We start from the raw sequence: 18,285 nt of genomic DNA, 5'->3' as shown, positions 1-18,285 counted from the left end.
ACCGAAATAACACCGCTGAGGGGAGCAGCGGGCGAGTCAGGAGAGGTCTGCTGGCCATGTGGGTAGCTCCCTGGCCAGGGATCGCACTCATGCTGCAGTGGCTGTGGACAGCTTCACACGCTGCTACTTAACCCCTTGTGCCACCAGGGAGGCCCTCATTGCTATCTTTTGAAGAAACATACCAGTTTCTTGAGCATATTCTTTGGAGCGGACTCACAGTCACAAGGCAGTGCATCTTCAACGGGCATCTAAAAGAATTTTATTTAAGCGCTGTCTTTCCCACTGCAACGTAATGCTCTTGACAGCAATGCCCTTGACAGCGCTCGCAAAGGGCAGGCTAAGGACTCACAGCATCAGCAAGACCAGGGCGCAGGTGAAAGGCAAATCCCCAAACTTGCACTAGTTGAATCAGAAGCTCTAGGGCCACGCCCAGGAATCTACGTTTTCACGAGTCCTCCAAGTGACCATAAAGTTTAACTAGGCTCGTCTATCATCCATTAGGGCCGCGTCCGGCCTGTAAACTGCGGTCTCCAAAGGAAACCACCCCGGAGTCGGGCCCCAGTGCGCACGAGCCCGCGGGCCAGGCGCCCTCCCCGCGCGGGCAGCTGCGCCCAGACCCCAGCGGGGTGCAGAGGGGCGGAGGCCAGGGCGGGCCAGAGGCCGGTGTCTCCGCCTCCTAAGCCTCCGGCCCGCCGCGTCGCGCGCCCTCCTCCAGCTTCCCTCCCTGCTCCTGCCCTAGCTTCCCTCCCCGCTTCCTTCCGCCGGGCGCGATGGAGCCGGGGCGCCGGGGGGCCGCGGCGCTGCTGGCGCTGCTGTGCGCGGGGTGCGCGCTGCGCCCCGGCCGAGCCCAGTACGAGCGCTACAGCTTCCGCAGCTTCCCGCGGGACGAGCTGATGCCGCTGGAGTCGGCCTACCGGCACGCGCTGGACCAGTACAGCGGCGAGCACTGGGCGGAGAGCGTGGGCTACCTGGAGATCAGCCTGCGGCTGCACCGGCTGCTGCGCGACAGCGAGGCCTTCTGCCACCGCAACTGCAGCACCGCGCCCCAGCCCGAGCCCGCCGCCGCCCCCCTCGGCCGCTACCCCGAGCTGCGCCTCTTCGGGGGCCTGCTGCGCCGCGCGCAGTGCCTCAAGCGCTGCAAGCAGGGCCTGCCGGCCTTCCGCCAGTCGCAGCCCAGCCGAGAGGTGCTGGCCGACTTCCAGCGCCGCGAGCCCTACAAGTTCCTGCAGTTCGCCTACTTCAAGGCAAGTCGGCCGCGCCCCAACACCTGCCCCGCCCCGCCCCGCCCCGCCCCGGGGCGCCCCGACGCCCAGTCCCATCGTGGGCCGCAGGACCCGGCATTCTCCTGCCTGGCCCTAGCCGAGGACGCCTCCAAAACCTGCGCCCTGACCCCCTGCGCCTTAACTAGAGATAAAGTTATCTCTCTTGGAAGGCGGCCCCGAGACGTAGGACAGAGACTAGGTCCCTAGAACGTCTCACACTGTTTGGGACCCAGCAAAGTGTCCGATAGCTGTTATCTGTTATTATTTTTTTATTTTTTAATTTTAGGTTTTAAAGATTTATCCATTCCTGCATACAAGAGCTGGGGTGCAGGCCAGAGGTGTGGGGGATGAGAGGATTGGCCAGAGACAGAGTGGGGAACAGAACAGGCAGATTGATTGAAGGGCACTGCTGCGGGGAGCAGCAGGCGAGGCAGGAGAGGTCTGCTGTGCCATGTGGGTAGCTCCCTGGCAAGGCCGGGGAATCAAACTCGTGCTGCGGTGGCTGCGGACTGCTTCATAGGTTGCGTCTTAACGCCTTGCGCCACCAGGGAGGCCCTGTTATCTGTTATTTGAAGACCGACTCCTCTTTATTTTTTTTTAAAGATTTATTTATGTATGCATATAAGAGCTGGGGTACAGGCCAGAGATAGGGGGTGTGTGTGAGAGGACTTACCAGAGAGCTGGGGACAGAACAGGCAGACTGACTGAAACACACTGCTGAGGGGAGCAGCGGGTGCGGGTGTGTCAGGAGAGGTCTCCTTTGCCATGTGGTTTCTCCCTGGCCTACCGGGGATCGAACTGGTGCTGCAGAGGTTGCGGGTTGCTTCATAGTGAGGTGCTCAACCCCTTGCGCCACCAGGGAGGCCCAGACTCCTCTTTATCTTATAGAGCTTTACAGCCCCTGTGTCTCAAGTGAGAGGGTGCTTTCAATAATCACGCGGAAGAGGAATCGAGGGGTTGGCTAGTCCCTTTTTTTTGAGGAGGAAATTGAGGCCAGGAAAGGACAGGGACCCCTTCCCTGTCCCGGGGAGCAGACCGCGAGCCCTGGGATGTGTCCACATTGGCGCTGTCCGCTGCATTTTCTAAAATATAACACAGTTGCCCTCCTCTTTTTTGTGGCTGCTTGCATCCTGCCTGTGATTGCTGGCTAAAAATAGCCACAAATTGCCCTTCTCTCTACTCTGAGTCCTCACCCTTAGTGGGTTTAAGAATGGGCTGGATTCTCTAGTTCTGGATAAAGAGGCTTTAACTTGATGATTTCACCAGGTTTTGCTAAGAGAACCCTCTCAAAGCCCAGTTTCTACTGTGATTTCATTGAAAACGATTTTTAAATGAATATTACATTCCTTTTAATGACCACAAAACTAGTTTGATGTTATATCCCAGACTCCAGAAGTAGAAAAAACCGCTGGATTTTTCTTTTTCGACTATGCTTTGAGTCTTTGCAAGATCTGTTTTTCATATTTCCACTGAAACAGCCACGTGTATGTTGCCTACGCAGGAGCCAAACAGTCCAAACCCCAAATAAAAGAAGAGCTGGGTTGTTTGTATGCCTAGTTACAGTTTTATAGAAAGTACCAGATTCATAGATATCTGCCCTGGCAATAAAATAGCAGTTTTAAAACAAGGTAGGGGTAAAATTAATAAAGTTCCAGGACAATGAAAAATGACAGCTGGCTCATATAAGCACTATTTTTAAACTAAAAATGACTTAATTCTCTCTTTTTGTATAGCTCTTGGCAAATACAGTCTAAGCCAAATTTAAGTCACATAATCAAGGGGGAAGTGTCTTATTTTTAAGCCTGGAGGATAGAAGTTGGGATTTCTTTAATATCCAGGTGAATTTGAAACAAGTGATGTGGGGGATGAGGCAGAACGTTTGCCTGGAGGTGACCATAAGGCATAGGCATAGCTTTCCCTGTATCCAAAGTTAGGAAGTTCAAGGTTCCCCTTCAAAATCCTTTTTATGTCTTGTAACTATCACTTACTTACAAGTCAGTAAAATACCACCTGCCAGTATTTTGAGAGCTCTCGTGTGGCAGGAAAAGGTTGAACATTTTATTAATCAACCAAAATCTACACTTAATTGCTTCAACTGGAAATTGCTGAAAAAGTGATTTTAGGTGGTGTTTATATTATTTATTATTTTTTCCTAAATGATGTTTATATTTTCAAACTCAATTTCTGGGTCGAGAGAAAATGGTTGGTGGTGGGTTCCTCCCTTCTACCTGGCACCTGCTGGAGCTAGAATGTGCTGCTTGCTCTAGCAGGTGGTGGGTAGATGGTACTGTGTTCTGGTTTGCAGGCCTCTCGCAGTGGTTCAGGACAAAGGCCTGAGTTAAACACAGGAGAAGGGATGGTGGGCTCAGACTATCAGAGTCAGACAAGGTGGCTTGGATGTTTTACCTTGTAGAAAAAGGGCCATACTCCTGTGTGCAGCTCTCAAGCTCCCCAGAGATTTCATGTCACTGGCTGTGGGTTCTCTCCGCGGTGGCCATCTTCCCTGAAATGCTTGTCTTCCCCCACAGGCAAGGGGAAAAGTGGGCACTTTATCAATTCCTTAGTGACTCTGAACTCTGGACAGAGGCGGCTGCCTCGTAGACATTCGTACCTCATCCCAAGCCTGGAATCTGTCTGCCTCCTCCCACAGGACCTGCCACCATATCAAGGCTGATGAAGGAGGACCTGGTTTAGCAGGTAGCTGGCCCCCTGATTTAGCAGGCAGCACAGTCATGCAGATGGCTACCCTGGAAGGGTAGATGTGCCCACTCACCTTCTCCAAAAACCTGCCAGGGTCTGTCAGACGTTTAGCTGCCAACATGTCACTCTGAGTTCCAATTGGCAGAGCCTGAGATGGAATGAATAAAATCATCCTTTCCTTCCTTTTCGGGAAGGGCTTTCATTTTGTAAAACTCAGGTCCTGAGTTAGAGGCCTTAAAGATCCCACTCAGGCCCCTCTTTCTAAGTGCTCTCTGGAGAATGAGAGAATCCAAATTCATTGGCAAATGCTTTAAAAGGACTGCATTTATATTTCTTCCCTTCTCATTGCCAGGCTAGCCTTTTTCTGGCCAGGGTGTGACGCTTTCTGTGGAACATTTTCAGAGGCAGAGCCATGACAGGCTACAAACTAGCATTCCCCAAATACCAGCATTGACATCTGGGAGTCTGCTGTGGTCTCCACCCACAACTTTTCCAGTGCTGCCACTGCTGTTGTCTCCCAATCATTTGACGTCCTTCTGGGCCAATTTTGTATAGATATTTGCTGCCCCTTGATTTTCAGAAACCTGGAGTCTTCCAAATATTCCTTTATTTTTTTCTCTCCAAACCTGCTTCCCTAATTCTTGTCTCTGAGTGACCTTCTGCATTGACTGAAGGGTTCCCTAGGTATATGGATGGATGCTTATCTCCCCGACACCCCCACCCACTCCAGGTTGTGCCATGATTCCAGGGGACAGCCAGAGCCAAGACAATGATGGGGGACCCTGTGGTTGATGGTGGTGTGTCCGTCTGCCTGCCCTCTGAGGCCCCCCTCAAAAAAACACACCATTCCTTTCTGAGGACTTCTGCTCTGCTGGGTCCTGTCTCGCAGGGTACCAGGCTCAAAATTCCAGCGCCCCCAGACCATGCCACACCTGCAGACCCCAAGGGGAACATTTCTTCTAAACTCAGGGATGCCCTACTTCTTTCTTCCAGAACAGACATTTTCCTCTAGTTTCTTCTTTTCCTTATCCCTGCTGCATTTTCTCAAGACACAGGGCTTTTGTTATGCAGGTGATTTCTGTGCTCTGTCCCTACCTCCTCTGAGGTAGTGGAACTTGGAAGTAGCTGGCCGTCCCCCAAATTGGGAGAAGAGAGGAAAATGTGAAGTTTGTGAAAATATTTCATCACACTGTCATGTCCAGATCACGGATGCTTTGTGCATCCTGCTTAGTCCTAGCATCTGTGCCAGGTGCCAGGAATAGGGGCATGGGTAGCACTGGCACTGCTGGGCTCCTCGAGGAACATCCGGAAGGGGAGACGACATATTAGCATTACAGAGCAGCACTGTTGCCTCTGTATGAGACTAGGAGTGGGAGGGCAGAATACAGAGGAACATAAAAGAGAGGCTCTTAATCCAGATGACTGGGAGATCGGGGAATTTACTTGCACATATGGTACGGGACATAGGGGGCTCCTGATAAATACTTGCAGAGTGAATCAGTGAAGACGAGGTGGTGGTGGGAGTAGTGTTGAGAACAGTGCAATAGAAAGCTCTGTAACAGACATTTTTAACATGTCTCATATGAACACAAATGTTCATATGTATGTTGAGATTCCAGCATTAAAGACATGCTAGTGTCTTTTTGGGAAATATGAGGAACTTTCATAAGGTGGTTATTTACAAAAGTGTGCGCAGTGTCTGGGAAATCCACAAGGAATGGTCTCGTACCCACAGTCAGTAATGGTGGGCTATGACCACCTCTTGGTGAGAAGGAGTAAGGGAGAAAGCAGTCGCTGGGATATGAGAGGAGAGGGGCTGTCTGGAGAGGACCACCTGGAAGGGAGCCCTGACCCCCAGCTAAGAGACAATAAGAGTCCAAGATCACCGAGCAGAGAGCTGGCGACTAAATAACTCAGCCTCTTTCTCCTTCCTCCTGTCTCCTATTGGGGTTCCTCATTGGTGAACCCCATTGGAAGCTAGAGGTTATGGTCATTCAGGTCAACCTCCTGGGCATGGAGCAGGGTGGAGACGCGGAGAGCGGATCGGGGATGGCACAGAGGCCAGCTCGTCACCTTCAGGAGATAGATGCTTGTCCAGAGTGGTCGCACCCATTCTGAAGGGCCCCAGAAGTCACTGAGCCCTTAGCTGGAAATGTTGTATAGGATCACAGAGTTCCTGGAAGATGGAACAGACATTGATATTTTTGCAAAAATCACTGCTCGCCTCCCACTGAGTAGCTTTTATCTTTCTTCCTTGTATTTCAGGCAAATAATCTTCCAAAAGCCATTGCAGCTGCTCATACCTTCCTCCTGAAGCATCCCGATGACGAGATGATGAAGAGAAACATGGCGTATTACAAGAGCTTGCCCGACGCCGAGGACTACATTAAAGACTTGGAAACCAAGTCATATGAGGTCTATTTGGGTTTTTATACTGCTTTTAGTCACAATGTGCATTGTTAATGAACTGTATCTCAACAAATAGGTATTGGCATGTAAGGAGATCTAGTGACTTTGCATGACCTTTGATGAATATTATGATTGACTTGTTAGCATAGAGTCAATCCATCTAAGACTGAGATTTTTACGTTCCATGATTATGTTAAAGCCAATTCCAATTTTCCTTTAAAATCTATATTTTTAAGAAACATGGTCAGTTGATTGTTCAGTTTTAAAGATGGTGGAGTATAGATGTGTCTTGGAAATCATCCAAAAGTGACCAAGAACACAAGAAACAGAACCATAAGCCTCTACTTTTATTGGAACATGGAGACATATTTTTATATACACGCAACATATGTTTTAAAATGGAAGGGGAATGAAGGAACTAGAAGGACTGACTTGACAGAGACTATTTAAATCTGTGCATCTGCAAAGGGGAATTCTGATGAGAATTACTGGTGACAATAAAGAGGACAAATCTAACCCTTTTGAGCATTTACAATTGTCTGGGACTGTCAAGCTCACGCACTGGCAGCCTGTGTGCCCCGCGCAGCAGGGCAGGGTTGGAAAAAGGAATGTGTTGAAAGTACCTGTGGGGAACCATTAGATCCCAAGGGTTTCCTGTGGTGTCCAGTCTGCACGCTTACTTTTTTACTAGTGGTAAACCCCAAATAGAGTATGTGAAGCCTCTTTTTTATGGGGGCTCTTCTATTTTCCAGGGAAGAATACCCCAGCCTTCTGCAGTGCTGGTGGGGTGACCATGCTTGTCTGCTGGTGTCTGAGGTTTGGGGTTTTCAGTCCTCAGTCTAAATCCCAGCTCTCCCCTGCCTGGTCCTGTACCCCTTAGCCTTGGTGGGTAGACTCTCTAGAGTAAACCACCAGTCTCTGGTGAAAAGTGGCTTTGGGATGTGATCCCTTGGGAGGCCAGGTAGGTGCTGGGGCCCTCTGAACCCAGGCCTCTGATGGCTCTGCTCATTCTTTTTTTATTTCCCCCTAAAGATTTATTTATTTATTTATACAAGCACTGGGTACAGTCAGAAGCGCAGGAGGGTAAGAGAACTCACCAGAGCCAGAGCGGGGAGCAGAACAGGCAGACTGACGAAGTACATTGCTGAGGGGAGCAGCGGGTGCGGCAGGAGAGATATGCACACCATGTGGGACCCTCGCTGGCGGCTGGGGATCGAACTGGCGCTGCGGAGGCTGCGGGCAGCTTTGCAGCCCAGCACTCAACTGCTGCGCCACCAGGGAGGCCCTCTGCTCATTCTTTCAACCCTCTTTCATTTCCACGGCCAGTGTTAGCCTTGTGTAGTTCCTGAAGTACCAATGGGGCACGTAGCTCACTTTCCCTCTAGACCCTCCTCTGTGATAATTTGGTTTTCAGTCTTTCTATTTTAACTTTTACTTTAAGAGCTATTTATAAAGCTTGATTTATTTAGGCTGGCATACTTTTGAATGGGTTAGTTGGCGAAAGATTTGATAGAGCTATGGGGGCACAAGGGAAAATTTCCCTTGCCCCTCTGAGGTTCCTTTTGGGCTGGTCCAGCAAACAAATTAAATTAATTAAAATCAATCAGACAGATTAGTAGGAGAAAAAGAAAAATTTAATTATGCATGTATGGGTATCATTCACATGGCGGTGAAGTCTTACTTTTAGTCTTGCTAAAAGTTGTTGAAATCTCTTGGCTGCTGCTTGCTGCTTTCCCAGTATCCCACAGCAAGGATTTATACCTGTTTACTTTCTTCGCAGGGTTTGGGGAGAATTGCTGAGTGCATGTGATCAGTGCACTGTGCTGTGCTTAACTGCAAGTTCACTAGATCCTTCTTCCCTCCTTGGAGTCCTGGGTGTGGCAGGGCAGTCCTCCTCTGCACCTGGGGGGCTCCCTCTCTCCTGGCTTTCTTCTTGCTGCTGCTGCTGCGCTACCTCCTCTGCAGAGTCAGCTGCCAGAGCAGCTGCTCATTTCCCCAGTCTCCAGGCAAGGCCCCTTCAGTTCTCTGCCTGACTTGTTTCCAGGGAAATCCACCTTTTCTGAGATCTCAAACCTGGTGAAAATTGCAGGGTGTCTCTTAGATACCCCATTTCTAGAACAGCCAAAAAAGCAACCCCAAGTGGGAAATGCCATGCTTATTCCGGGGCTGTTCTGGTCCCCCCCCCCCCCCCCGTTAGCAGGCTTTTGCATGGATTCCATATCTCTACTTATTTTTGTGACACTAAGCTGCTTTGACAGCCCTTGTTTTTTCTCTTTTATCTGGCTCAGTCAGCAGGGAACAGGAATTCCTTGGAGTTTCCATCAGGCACATGACCGTCCTTCCCAGTAATGAGGGTTCACCCCTGGCTCTCTTAATTTGTGCTTCGCTGTTAGGGGGTTGGGTATCCAGTACCTGCTCTCAAGCTTCTCTCTTTTCCTTGATTCAATTTAAAAAATCAGCTTTATTGAGCTATCATTTACCTATATTTTCCAACTTTAAGTGTACAGTTTGATGAATTTTGACAAATATATGCTGCTGTGGTACTAACTCCACAATCAAGATGTCGACTATTTCGGTCTCCCCTAAATGTTCCCTCGTACAGTCAAGCCTTTGTGCCACGCCCTGAACCCAGGTCCACTGCTCCCATCTCTGTCACTATTGTTTTCCCTTCTCCTCTATTCAAACTTGATTTTATTATCAAACACTTGGTACTTTTTGAATTAAACCAAATAAATACACCTTTGTAAATAAGGCAGCAAAAACTAGATAGAAGCCACCTGTTGGCTACATATTTAATGAAGGGTCGGGGAGGTTTCCTTGTAATTAAGCAGGGGGAGCCTGGAGGTGGCCTGATTCCATTAGGGAGGGCAGGTCTGTCCTCAGCCTGGCAGGAGCTTCATTGCCTTCTTTCACATTCTAGAGTCTGTTCATCCGGGCGGTGCGGGCTTACAACGGCGAGAACTGGAGAACGTCCATCACAGACATGGAGCTGGCCCTTCCTGACTTCTTCAAAGCATTTTATGAGTGTCTCGCAGCCTGTGAGGGCTCCCGGGAGATCAGGGACTTCAAGGATTTCTATCTGTCCATAGCAGGTTGGTGGTGGGTGTATCTTGAAGCCGCCACTGTGGGATCCATGGGCCTTTGGATGACCAGAGTGACCTCTGAGGACCTTTTGAGCTTGAACGTGAATGGGTGACTGGGGTCGCCAGCATCTGCAGAGGCCAGGCTTTGACTTGGTTGCTGGAGAGATAGTGAGGACACTGCCAAGGTCGGGCCTGGAGAGACCAGTCCTGTTTCATTACAGATTCCTCAGAGACTTTGGAAAAAATAAAAATGTTCTATTTAGGTCCACCTTATTTTCGTTTAAAGGCTGTTAGATTCTGTTGCTTGCAAGCACCATAATTTATTCATCACCATCCCATTAATTGGCATTTATGTTATTTCCAAGTTTGTTTGCTGTTATGAACAGTGTTCTTGTGTGCCTCTTTCTCAAGGAAATTTCTTGAGATATATATTTTTAACTTTGAAAAATTTTGCCAAATTATTTGCCCCCAAATTTGACCCTGTTTTTCTTCCACCAGTAGAATTTGAGAATCTGCCTCACCATCCTCTCAACACTCGGCATTATGAAATTTTAAGATTTTTGCCAATTTAACAGTTTAATTTAGGTAGGATTCCTTTTCTTAGTTACAAATAAGGGTTAGCATCCTTCACCATGTTTATCATTCATTTTTATAATTTTTTTTCTGTTAGCATCCTTTGGCCATTTTTATATTGGAGGAGGAGCTTTAAGGAACTTTGTATATTAAAGATTTTTGCCCTTTATTATAAATACTGCAAATATTTTTCTTTACCATTTATGATTTTTATCTTTCATGTTTATCATGAGGAGGGTGCAGCAGTAGTCTTGAGGAAAGTAACGAATACACTGCCCCCACAATTTGTGTGTGCTCTTTCAGATCATTATGTAGAAGTTCTGGAATGCAAAATACAGTGTGAAGAGAACCTCACCCCGGTTGTCGGAGGCTATCCAGTGGAGAAATTTGTGGCTACCATGTATCATTATTTGCAGTTTGCCTATTATAAGTGTAAGTGATCCTCTTCTATCAGAGCTTGGACAAGAGACTCAACCCTTTTAAGACTCCGCTTCTCTGTCTATAAAATAGGAAAATAATATGTGGGGTTGCTATAAGAATTCATGATCTTGGGTGCCGTGCTCTGCATGAAAAAGCTTCATGGCCCCGTGATTCGGGGCACAGACCAGGGACCAGACTCCCTGCATTCAAATTCCAACTTCTCAGGCTCACTTTCCTTATCTGTAGAGACAATAGTACTGACCTCCTAAGTTTGTCATGAGGATTAAATGCGTTGATAGATGTGGAATGCTTAGGGTCCTCCACTCTGGCCTAGAGCAAACTCTGTAGAGAGACTTGTTTGTTTTGTTGTTATTTCCCCTCCTCCCCATCATTGGCCTTGGTTTTCAGACTGTTAGAGAATCTTTCCAGGCGGTCCTCCCTTGGGCTGAGGTAGGAGTTTAAGGATCAGAGTTCTGGAATCAGAGCCTGTCTCTTGACTTTTCCTTATGTCCTGTAACTTTGCCAAGTGAGACTTGCTTGAGCAGCATGCCCTGGAAGTTGTTATATCCACAGGAGGATTCTGAGGACAGGACTTCTATGTCCAGTGGCAGGTATCTGGCTAGATTCCCCAAGGCATCCTTCAAACTTGGGGTAGTTGGTCTGGGGCATACAGGGAGAGTGTCCTGGGAAGAATGGGCGACAACCTTGGCTGCCACAGCCCTCCTCCCCTCATGGGCATTTTGTTCTTTGTGGGTTCTCTCTTCTTACGACAGCCACCAACCTTTTTATTCCACCTCCTCTCCTCTCCTGGGCACACTGAAAGCCTTGCCTGATGAAGGTTTAAAAAGGAAAAAAATGAAAAAAAAATCATTTTCATATATATATGTACACATATACACACATATAATTATACAAATAAAAAATATATATATTATTTTTATTTTTTGCTGCTTATCAAGACCGCTCCTGAGAAGACAAGCATTTGCACCAGGTCTTCTTTTTTTTTTATAATAATAAATTTTATTTTTATTTTCCCCATACAATTTCAACCCCTCCCATTCTGACCCCAATCCCTCCCCTTCCGCCCCCCACCCCCCAAAAAGTGTCTCTGGTTCATAGTTTTTTGTTGATTTTGATTTTCACTTTCTTGTAGTTATTCATTTTCCTGGTCCCTTATTTAAGTTTCTAGATTCCTGCTATGAGTGAGACCATCCGGTATTTTTCTTTTTCCTTCTGGCTTATTTCGCTGAGCATGATCCCTTCCAGCGCCATCCACGTTGCTGCAAATTGCATGTGTTTATCTTTTTTGAATGCTGAGTAATATTCCATGGTGTATATGTACCACATCTTCTTGATCCAGTCATCTATTTTTGGGCATCTGGGCTGTTTCCAAAGCTTAGCTATTGTAAACAGTGCTGCTATAAACATAGGGGTGCAGGTGCTCTTTGGAATTGATGTTTCTGTGTCCTTTGGGTAAATACCTAGGAGTGGAATTGCTGGATCATATGGAAGCTCTATGTTTAGTAGGTCCAGAAATCTCCACACAGCTCTCCATAGTGGTTGGACCAGTTTGCACTCACACCAGCAGTGCAGAAGAGTTCCTTTTTCTCCACACCCTCGCCAACATTTGTTGTTGCTAGTTTTTTTAATATGTGCCATTCTCACTGGTGTAAGATGGTATCTCATGGTAGTTTTGATTTGCATTTCCCTGATTACAAGTGATGTTGAACATTTTTTCATATGCCTGCTGGCCATTTGCATTTCCTCTTCAGAGAAGTTTCTTTTTAGCTCTTCTGCCCATTTTTTGACTGGATTATTTTCTTTGTTGTTGTTGAGTCTCATCAGCTCTTTGCAGATTTTTGTGATCAGTCCTTTATCACTAGTGTTGTGTACAAAAATGTTTTCCCAGTTGGTGGGGTTTGCACCAGGTCTTCTTGAGTCAGGAAACTTAGCTCTCTCAGTGTTGAACCTGACCTTACCGCAGCTTGGCCCTCATTTACAGGTGCAATAAAAGGCTGATTCCTTAGCTTAGACATTTCTGACATCAACAGGTAGACACGGTGTGTTTTAAACAAGTGTCTTTCCCAAGGTCTCCTTTCATGGGGGCATGGCAGAGGCTTTATGTGCCATAGTAATGCTGGCACCAGCTGATTGGTACAGGATTATTTAGTATAGAAGACAAGAGTCTAGTTCCATGTAATCTATAAGCATGCATTCATACGAGGCAACACTTGGCTCACAGCAAATTCCCAGCAAATACTTATTAACAGCATACTAGGTAGAGGGAAGAGTTTTCTGTGATTTAGCTTTTCAAGAGTCCTGTTTTTAAAAATAAGTGGTTGATTAGTGCTTTCTTTCAAAGAGACTTCAGCAGCAAACCAAATATCTCAGAAAGGTACAGAGAAACAACCACAGCAAACCATCCATTCCTATACCCCGTCCCACTCTTAACTATTTGCTTTTATTCTGCCATAGTTGGAAGACCCCTCTCTTAATGAGAATTATGAAAAATTATGTATGTGGTTTTCAAAAAAATTATTTTGGAAATTTAAAGACATTGAGTTTAATTACCTCTAATTAGGGGGTAATTAGAGATTCCTGGGGGAATCTAGCCAGACACCTGCCACTGGACATAGAAGTCCTGTCCTCATAATCCTCCTGTGACTATAACAACTTCCAGGGCATGCTGCTCTAGTTGCCCATCACACACAACTTCAACCATTGTCTACACTCTGCCAATCTTGAGTTTATAATTTATAAAATTTTTTATTTTGGATGAAAGTATAAGCAAGTGTTTTAATCTCATTTTCATGAAAATCTGTGAGCCGTTCACTGGCTAGCCCTTATTGGACTTTGAAACACGGGGAAGAATCCTCAGACTCGGTCTCCTAGGCCCCTGGGCTCTGGTCTGTCACCAGAGCTTGGAAATCCCCACATGATCTGAAAATCACCCTGTGCATCAGAAACCTTGGCAAAGACTTCCAGACACTGGTAGCCCCAAACCTCTAGCTTTGCTGAATGCTAGCTTCCCAGCACATCTTGACTTTCTGGAATTATAGGTAAACCTTGTGAGTAAAACTTGCTTTGAAGTTGGATTCTTGAAAGGCTGTCCTGTTTTGAACTGGTTTTAGATTATCTATCACACTGGATTTCCTGAGGGCATGTGTTGGTCTTTACACTTGAACCTTTCTGCATCCCCAAAGGCCTTGTGAATAAGAAGTGCCCTTTAGCTGGTGTCTTAGAGTTGTCATTACATTGAGCAGCCACTGGGTGGCACAGTTTACTCACACCCAAGCTTGGCTTAGTTGAGCCAGAGCTTTAGCAAAGGTAGTGTTCCCAGCTTGTAAGTTGGAGTGGAATGTGCCAGAATAAATACTCAGGGGCTTGTGTCTCATTCTCTCTTCCTTTTGCCCCGCCCATCTAGCTTCTTGCTACACCCCCCCCCCCTAAATACCAACACCTGCATAATCCCCATGCTGAAGGTACTGTTATAGGTGAGGCAACTCTGATGGAGTCTGGAGGTAGGAACCCCAGCCTCCAGAAGATGGCAAGACCAGGTTGCTTTCCAATCTCTTCCAGACCAGAGGGTCCACTATCCTCTTTGAAAATCTTCTTTGAAAAGGTTTTTTAGGTTTGGCTTAAGAGCTAAAAATTGGGACGGGGGTTCCAAGGATCTGGACCTGGAAATTGTGGTTCCATGAGGGAATCATTTGCTGATTACACCCTTTCTGGCTCCCTCTGCCCCATGACAGTTCAGGTGTTGGGATCTGGCCTTCTCAGATTGCAGGGATGTGAGACCAGCTCAGGGCGGAAGAGACTGAGCAGCTACACAGGCAATTCTGCAAAAGCATCTGCCTCAATTCCAAAACTTTATAACTGACCTCCAGGATGCCATGGAGACCCAGCCGATTATCTGCCTGTCCCGGGATGGTTCTGGCCAGTCACAGGCTTCCTGCAGGAGGGACTGCAGAGATGAGGCTTGTTTACATCTTTTTCTTTAGGAAGCTAATGAGAATAATTGCAGGCATGGTTTGCTGATTTCTGGTTCTTCTTTCCTTCTTGATGCCAGTGAATGACCTAAAGAACGCAGCCCCCTGTGCAGTCAGCTACCTGCTCTTTGACTCTAATGACAAGGTCATGAAGCAGAACCTGGTGTATTACCAGTTCCACAGGGACAAGTGGGGCCTCACGGATGAGCATTTCCAGCCCAGACCAGTAAGTGCAGGAATGGTGCCTCCCTTCCTCCCTTCCATGCTCACTGTCAGGAGACTGCTTTGCGCCGTAACAGAAATTTCAGAATGAAGGGAATGAAGGGAACCTTATTTTCCCCTATAATATCTTTGTCTCTTATTTTGTTTTTTAAGATTTTATTTATTTATGCATACAAGACCTGGGGTACAGGCCAGAGGTGTGGGAGGTGAGAGAATTCACCAGAGACAGTGGGGAGCAGAACAGGCAGATCTACTGAAATACACTGCTGAGGGGAGCAGTGGGTAAGTCAGGAGAGGTCTGCTGCGCCATGTGCGTCAGCTCCCTGGCCTGGGATCGAACACATCCTGCAGTGGCTATGGATAGCTTCATAGGTTGTGTCTTAACCCCTTGAGCCAAAGATATTGGAAGGCCCAATATCTTTGTCTCTTAATACTTTATGGCTTTATTCTGATTTCTAAATCAGTTAAAATTGAGATGTAATACATATAGGATAAAAATTGCCTTTCTAGAGTACACTATTTAGTGACTTTCAGTCCATCACAGAGTTGTGTGATCAGCACCACTCTCTAATTTTGAACATTTTCTTTCCCCCTCAAGAATGCCATCCTCTCTGCCCTGCCTCTTTCAGTCCCAGCATTTAAAGCATATAAACTGTTCTCTGTTTGCATCTGAACAGGAAGCAATTCAATTCTTTAACGTGACTACACTCCAGAAAGAACTGTATGACTTTGCAAAGGAAAATATAATGGATGATGATGAGGTAAGTTTTCGTGTTTAGCACGTCTGGTTCGGAGAAAATATTACTCATGTCAGTGCAAAAATCACTAGAAGGCTGAGTCGTCCCTGAAATAAGAAACAGAAGGGGACCTTGAGAAATACAGCTTCTGTGGGTGTTTTAATGAAAGGCAGAGCCCTGGCAAGGCCCAGCAAGGCTTTCTAGGAAACCCAGCCAAAGTGTGGCTCTTCCTGATGGTGAGCGTGGAGCGGCGCTCCCGGGATCCAGCCCAGCAGTCACCCGCCATCCCTTGGAACTTCCTAAAATCAGAACAAATTCCATTTCTCAGTCCTAGGGGGATGCTTGCAAACCCCCATCCCAATTTTTCTATCAGATTTTCTTTTTTTGTAGGTTAGGTTCTGGCTGTCGGTCATTTTGTTGTTTTCTGGGATTTCGTGACATTCCTGGTTATTCTCACTGACTCCTTGCTTGGCCAGGTCTCCACTGGTGACGGCATGGTCATTTTGTGGTGGGGCAGCCTGGTCAAAGAAAAGCCATCATTTGGAATCGTGTTTAGAGAGAGGTGTTTGGAACGACCCCTAGATGCTTTCTAGGACGGTTGGGGGCTTGGCAGCCCTGGGAGCTGCAGCCCTGGGAGCTGGCAGACAGCTGTGAGCCTGCTCTGGTCCGACCCTCCCTTTGCAGATGGAGGGCTTAGGGACGGGAAAGTTCTGTGAGCTGCTTGGCCAGACCCAGAGCCCTGAGCTCTCAGGTCTGTTCCACTATCACATTTTTTGGTGGAGCACATCAAAATAAGACATCATCATGGAATTTGTTTTCTGTGCAGACTTTGCATGATGGGCTGGACTCATGACTGGCATTCATTTAATTTACATCACGGTTCTTTATAAAATGGGGCTAATAATGGAAGACAGTGTTGGGAGAATGGAAGACAGAACTACGAGTTTGTAACTAGCTAGGGGTTGCTGCCTGCGAGGCAGCCTTGTGATTTTATCATGGGCTCTGCTGCAAGGGCCCCCGCCTAAGACCATGGAGTGTATATCACTTCTAGTTTATAAATCACTTCCACAAGCAACATAAATGTCCCAGACATAATTAGTTTGTTGGTTGTTGGCTGCATGGTATGTAAACTTTCAGGGGTTGGGCATGGGAGGTGCTCTTTTTTTTACCAAGGGCAATTTTTCAGAGAAGGGGCGGGTGTTAGCCATCAACCACCAACACTCCTAGCAGGGGCTGGTGGCTGGGAAGTAGCTGTGGGCAAGTCACCAGCAACCCTGCTACACAGACCATGTAGGAGGCCTGTTTCTCTTATCAGCATTGCATGGGGCCCTTATTAATGAGCTGACGTCATCTCTAGGTCACAGCAGCCACACCAGTGGAAGCAGTAACTCTGGGCACAGCTGTCACGGCCATGCACGTAATCCCTCTACCCTGGCGTGTTGGTCGTACATGAAATCCCTGGGGTGTATTCCCTTGTGGGTCCAGAGAACCCCTGGAGAACTGTATGTTTTTAATTTCTAATCTCAGGCCTGACATGATGCAAGTATTTGGTGAAAATAATAAGACCATCCCCTTTGTGTCTCATCTACTTGATAGATTTTTCAATTACTTTGAAATGCAAGATTTTATGAATCTCTCTGCATTAAAACATCAAAAGTAGCAGGTAGGCTCCTGACCTCTGTGAGCAGAGGGGGTGGTCAGCATCAGTGGGTTCAACTTGTGCTCACCCTCATGCTTGGTGATGCTCTTATTCTCTGCAGCGAAGAGAATGTGTGTCTTTAACTGGTGGCCCAAGTGAGTGGTGGGAGAGAAATCAATGCAGAGAAGGAATCATGAAGTGGTGTGGGCTGTCTCCCATCGAGGCTTAGGGCTGATTGCAGAAGCGGGGAGCGTGTGGGCTCTTCAGAGTGACAGCAGCACACAGGTGCCCCTGCACCTAAGAATCCCTTCTTTAAGTGGCAAGACCCTCTGTCCCCGAAGTGCTCTGTGCATACGGACCCAGGCACCCCTCCTTCTGTGGGTTTACTGAGTACCTCTGTGCCAGGCTCAGGGGAAGAGTACCCCAGGTCCTGGGCCTTGAAGAGCTCACGGTCTTTAGTCAAAGCAGAAAGAGAACAAAAGAAAGTGTTCTTGTGAGATCACTGCAAATGGGAAGTGGGGGGCATGTCCAGAAGAGGGGTCACTTCACATCTCTGGGCATCGCAGAACACTGGACTCCACCTTCATGTGGCATAAAAGCAGGGTCCCTTCCCAGGGAGAGGTCAGGGCCTGAGGGCAGTGGCGAGAGGACGTGCCAGCCCTAGCAGGCAGAGGTCAAGGACCTCTTGGAAATAGCCTCTGATCACACACTTTTCAAGCCAGGAAGTCCCTTCACACAGGTGTCCTGTTTTCTCTTTCAGGGAGAGGTTGTGGAATACGTGGACGACCTCTTGGAGGCGGAGGCGGCTGGCTAGTTCACAGAGACTGAAGAGACTCTCCCTCAATGTTGAGGAAACAAACTCTTTGCCTTCCTTCTCCCAATAGCCCAAGTTGTTGATACCTCAGAGCTTTCACTTTATTCAGTGAAGTGAAAGGAAAGCGCCCGTCTCTCACGGGTGAGCCTGCCTGCCCCATGTCCACACCTGTCTTCCCCGTGTTCACAGCTGTGTTTTCCGTGTGCACAGCTGTCTTCCCATCTGCACACCTGCCTTTCCCATGTCCACACCTGTCTTCCCATCTTCATACCTGCCCTTTTCACCATTTTGGTTGGAAGGACAGCCTCCCTTTGTTTTTTCCAGAAAAATCAGTATTATTTTTTAAATAAGAAAAAAATACTTCTAAAAGGTGATAATTGTAAAAATCTACTTTGGCCTTTCTGCTCGCCCAGATTTTAGTCTCTTCTCCCCACCCC

The 18,285-nt window shown here is 47.3% G+C and overlaps 1 protein-coding gene across 3 annotated transcripts; it reads left to right on the top strand.

Moving 5' to 3' along the window:
- The first annotated feature begins 686 nt into the window (after positions 1-686).
- CRTAP (cartilage associated protein) lies at positions 687-17,866 on the top strand. 3 transcript variants are annotated; one of them, XM_084246424.1, is made up of 7 exons: positions 687-1,244; positions 6,228-6,377; positions 9,292-9,463; positions 10,331-10,459; positions 14,517-14,662; positions 15,336-15,419; positions 17,795-17,866. In XM_084246424.1, exons 1-7 carry the CDS (start codon positions 771-773, stop codon positions 17,846-17,848), a joined length of 1,209 nt encoding a protein of 402 aa, XP_084102550.1. In that variant the 5' UTR covers positions 687-770; the 3' UTR covers positions 17,849-17,866. The 3 variants fall into 3 exon arrangements, with proteins under 3 accessions (XP_084102550.1, XP_084102552.1, XP_084102551.1); XM_084246426.1 differs by lacking the exon at positions 6,228-6,377; XM_084246425.1 differs by lacking the exon at positions 10,331-10,459.
- Positions 17,867-18,285: the final 419 nt, after the last annotated feature.

Source organism: Talpa europaea, assembly GCF_964194135.1.
Source record: "Talpa europaea genome assembly, chromosome: 11".
Classification (NCBI taxonomy): domain Eukaryota; kingdom Metazoa; phylum Chordata; class Mammalia; order Eulipotyphla; family Talpidae; genus Talpa; species Talpa europaea.
This window is presented reverse-complemented; position numbering and strand designations above follow the sequence as displayed.